This window comes from Thamnophis elegans, unplaced genomic scaffold (genome assembly GCF_009769535.1).
Source record: "Thamnophis elegans isolate rThaEle1 unplaced genomic scaffold, rThaEle1.pri scaffold_170_arrow_ctg1, whole genome shotgun sequence".
NCBI lineage: Eukaryota > Metazoa > Chordata > Lepidosauria > Squamata > Colubridae > Thamnophis > Thamnophis elegans.
The window spans coordinates 27,501-32,533 of NW_022473640.1; the positions used below are offsets into that span (position 1 = coordinate 27,501).

Below are 5,033 nucleotides of genomic sequence, written 5' to 3' on the forward strand. Positions count from 1 at the left end.
GGAGGGAAGAGAGAAACAAAGGATCTAGGGGTAAGCAGAAAACCCAGAGAACTGGACTGGCTTACTCACCTCACAACCTTTGATGCAGCGAATTAGTGCAGGACGCGGATACCACTTAAGTTCTCCCGTGCAGACCACTTTCTAGAAGGTTGAATGGAAGAAGGAACACATGGAGAGATGAGGAACAGCAAATTTTCTTGACCCAAGTCTAAATTTTTAGATGGTGTTCTGACCGAGGCTTCCCGAGAGCATGAAGCAAACTCCTTGTCCTGACAAAAACCCCTTTTATTAATTGACTGTGAATTCTGCTCATTCACATGCAGCAAAGTCTTTCAAGGGAGGATTTACGGTCACAGACCTTATCTGGCTTGGAGAGCTGACAGGCTGATATCAGCAAAACTTGGCAAGGAGTCTCAGAGAGTCATGAGCCAATTAAGTGAACTAATGGTATCCTGCAAGCTCCACTCCCCTTTCGCTCCTCTTTTATTTCCTCTTGGAGGGGCCATTCACCATCCACCTACAGCCTGACTCCCAAGTCAGCCCTTGTTCTTTAGCTGTTCTCTTCATCTGGCAGCTCTGCGCATGCACACACTGGGAACAGGCTCCAGCTGTTCTTCTGCCTCACCGATGTCTGACTCCAAAGGCAGCTGATAACTGTCAGACGGCCCTGACCCCCTCTCTGCCTCCGACACAGAGCCCTCATCAGAGCCTTCCCCAGAGTCCAGGACTGGCCCATCTTCCTCCCCAACCTCCTCACTGTCCGAATCTGCTGCCAGCTCTGCTGGCCACTGGTGGGCCACAACAGATGGTCCTTAAACCTCAAATGTCATCTCCCCACAGGTTTGGTGCATTTCGGGACCTGGCATTCCTCCAAGTATTTACAAAATCTGCTAGACACCCAACAGTTGCAATAACAGAAAGCTCAAGATTAAAATAATATTTAAGGTTCCGCCATAGTTGATATTTCATTTGCAAGCGAGGAGCCTCTGCGGTGGAAAATAGGGACAGGCGAAAGAAGGGGGGAGATTTTGGTAATGAGGTCAAGATTTTTCCCCTTCCTACCATTAGCACAAAGAAGGGTTTTTCTTAAAGTGGTTATCTACGTACATAAACACGTTAGGAATAAGGCGATGGATATTTACGCACGTAGATGACCTCGCTAAGAAAAAGCGTAGGAAATCTTAAGCTAAAGAAACATATGAGGAATGGTTACAGGAATTGGGTTTGTCTAGTTTAATGGGGAAAAAGGACTACATTGGATCCTATATAAATTTAGCTGACTTCCAATATTCGAGGGGCTGCCATGAAAAAGAGGGGGTCAAGCTATTCTCCAAAGCACCTGAAGGCAGGAGGAGAAGCAACGGATGGAAACTAATCAAGGAGAGAAGCAACTTAGAACTAAGGAGGAATTTCCTGACAGGGAGAACAATTAATCGGTGGAACAGAAGTTGTCTTCAGAAGTGCTCCATCACTGGAGGTTTTCAAGAAGAGATTGGATAACCATTTGTCTGAAATGGTTTAGGGCCTCTTGCTGGAGCAGGGGGTTGGACTAGAAGACCTCCAAGGTCCCTTCCAACTGTTATTCTGAAGACCTGAGATAGGGAAAGGAGCCGTTTAGCTAAAACTAATTTACATACTATTTCTTTTCCAGCTTGGTACCTTTCCCAAATTATTACATTGGTACTTTTTGGGTGTGGACCATCACTGTAACTATGTCCCAAGTTTTGGTGAATATTATCCGTCTGCTTCCCGAAGGATACAAAGAACAGTTTGATTCAACTGCTTAATTATAGGCAAAGGTTTCCCCTGCACATATGTGCTAGTTGTTCCTGACTCTAGGGGGCAGTGCTCATCTCCATTTCAAAGCCAAAGAGCCAGTGCTGTCCAAAGACATCTCCGTGGTCATGTGGCCGACATGACTCAACGCCGAAGGCACACGGAACGCTGTTACCTTCCCACCAAAGGTGGTTCCCTATTTTATTACTTGCATTTTTACATGCTTTCGAACTGCAAGAAGCTGGGACAAGTAACAGGAGCTCACTCGATTGCGCAGCGCTAGGGATTCAAACCGCCAAACCGTCAACCTTTCTGATCGACAAGCTCAGCGTCTTAGCCTCTCTCTCTCTCTCTCTCTCTCTCTCTCTGTCTCTCTCTCTCTCTCTCTCTCTCTCTCCAGGTTTCAACTTCTCTGCAGCACGACCCACATCCTCATGATCGCCAATAAACAATAACGATCATTTTAAAGCTGTGGCCTCATCTCCATTCACCCACCTTTTCCTTCTCGCCATTGTCTAAATGCCTCCTCTAAGCTGTCATCCCTTGAACCACCATCGATGGTGGCCTTAAGAGATGCTAGTTTGCAGAATCGTGGGTTTTTTCAGGACAAATAGAGCATCCCACAACCCGGACAAACAAGGTCAAGGACAGCGGAGGTCAGAGAACACCACAAGCCACAAAGGACACTGCAGTGTGTGACAAATATCCCAGGCATTCAGCAAAGGGTGTCCTTCTCCACCACCACCACCCGCCGTCCTGTAATTTTATCCAGCAGCCTCTAAATGGCTTTTCTGAACAATTGAGTTATCAAATTCATTGTCACGTCGCCTAACCGTTCTGTATGTTCAGCAAACCTCTCATAATAAAAGCTATTCTTTTTTTCTTTTTTTTCTTTTTGTATTCTGGATGAAGTCATCCTCTCCTTGGCTTCCCCCCTCCCTCCAAATCCTGCTTGCTTTCTCTTTGCTTCCCCCCCCCTTTCGTTTTTATCACCAGTTATTATTTTTTGTCTTTTTTCTTCCAGCTATCTAATGAGACCTCCAGGGATACGCAGGTATAAAACATGGTTCCTTTTAAAAGTCAGCATCAATAAAGGACCATGGCAGGTGGGGAGGAAGGGAGGGAGAGAGGGAGGAAAGAAAGGAAAAAGGAAAGGAAGGAAGGAAAGAAAGGAAAGAAAGGAAGAGAAAGAAAAGAAGAGAAAGAGAGAAGGGCAGGGAAGGGATGAAGGGGGAGGGAGGGTGGAAAAGGAAGGAGGGAGGGAGGGAAGGAAAAATGAAAAAGGAGGGAAGGGGGAAAGGATGAAGGCGTGAAGGGAGAGTGAGGGATGGAAAAGAAGGAAGGAGAAAAGAGAAGGGAAAGAAAGGGATGGATTGTTGAAGGAAGGGGAGGAAGACAAGGAGGGTGGGAAGGAAAAAAGGGAAGGAAGGAGGGAAGGAGAAAAGAGAAGGGAGGGAAGGGAAAAGGGACGAAGGGAGAGGGAGGGTTGGAAAAAAAGGAAGAAGGGAGAGATAGGGATGAAATGTTGAAGGAAGGGGAGGAAGACAGGGAGGGTGGGAATGGAGAAAGGGAAGGAAGGGGGAAGGAGAAAATAGAAGGGAGAGCAAGGGATGAAGGATTGAAGGGAGGGAAGGAGGGAAAGAGGGAAGGAAGGAAGGAAGGAACGTACGAAGGAGAAGGGAGGGAAGGGGAAGAGGGATAGGGATGAGGAAAGGAAGAAAGGGGAGAGAAGGAAGGACTTACTGTGTAGAAGAGCAATAAACCCATTGATGAGAACAACACCTTTTCTCTATTTTTGCCAACCCGTCTTTGTCCTTTCTTTGGGCTCTTACCTTCACTCGGGGAGGTTTCATCCAGTGTTGGATGTCCTGCAGGGTTTCATTGGCAGGTAACAGGATGGGCTCAGTGTGATGTTCTGGGCATAAGATGGTGCATTCAGCTCCTTGAAAGGATAAAAAGAATGAGAGGAAAGCAAGGCCTTCATATCGCAGATCTTCCTGCTCAACTAGGATTATATATATCCATCTCTCTCTCTCTCTCTCTCTCTCTCTCCCCCCCTCTCTCTCTGTATATATATGTATGTATGTATGTATGTATGTATGTATGTATGTATGTATATATGTATGCCTGCCTGCCTGCCTGCCTATCTATCTAGCTAGCTAGCTAGCTATCAATAAACACACACACTATATCTGCCTGCCTGCCTGCCTGCCTGCCTGCCTACCTACTTACCTACCTACCTATCTATCTATCTACCTATCTATCTATCTATCTATCATCTATCTATCTATCTATCTATCTATCTATCTATCTATCATCTATCTATCTATCTATCTATCTATCTATCTATCTATCTATCTATCTATCTCAGCTCACACCTACTAGGTAAAGTAAAGGTTCCCCTCACACATCGGTGCCAGTTGTTCCCAATTCTAGAGGGTGGTGCGCTAGGGATTCGAACCGCTGAACTGCCAACCTTTCTGATCGACAAGCTCAGTGTCTTAGCCACTGAGCCACTGTGTCCCCTACACACACACACACACACACACACACACACACACACACACACCGGCTCACACATACTAAGCTGGCACTTACACACTCCTTGAGGTTAATACTTTGACAGCATCTATTCTGCAAGGTGCCTACTCTTTTAATTGGCCCCCGAATATTGTAATTGTGGATACATAAAACAGGCAGTTTATAGCCTCCAGTTACAGATTTCAACACAGCAGTAAAACCTGTTGGTAGCTCCGAAGGCAGAGAGCTGCTCATTCAAAATTAGACCTAACAGAGCGATTTGCCTGCTTCTATCATTCGGAAGGTGACTCCATGCTCAGGCTAAACCAGAAAGGAGGTAAAATCCTGAGTATAAGCTGGTTAGGAAAAAAGGGAGACCAACAGGAGGGATTGAATTCTCTAATGTAGGTGTAACGTTATGGATGGAATCTGCCAGATTCAGAGATGGTCTTTCTCTGCGGACAAAGAACAGGGTTCAAATAACACACAGCACAACACAAGTTGGGAGAATGGTGTCAGCCGTGGGATTCACTTGTAGGCATCTGAACCAACCTCAGGGCTCTGCCCACCAATAGCAACTTGCCACTTCGCTTGAAGACAGAAGGACCAAGAAGTCAACTGGATAATATCTAAGTTCCGATATCTAAGGAGCTTCCCCAAAGATGAAGGGGTCAACCCTATTCTGCAAAACATCTGAAGGCAGAAACAATGGATGGAAACTAGCCAAGGAGAGATTC

The 5,033-nt window shown here is 46.0% G+C and overlaps 1 protein-coding gene across 1 annotated transcript in view; it reads right to left on the reverse strand.

Annotated features, from left to right (window-relative positions):
- The window catches only part of LOC116523325 (pappalysin-1-like), a 53,773-nt gene that overhangs the window by 17,066 nt on the left and 31,674 nt on the right, over positions 1-5,033 (reverse strand). Inside the window, exon 11 of the mRNA XM_032238430.1 lies at positions 70-141. Within this exon, the coding sequence (XP_032094321.1) occupies positions 70-141 (72 nt within the window). The remainder of the gene's footprint in view (positions 1-69; positions 142-5,033) is intronic.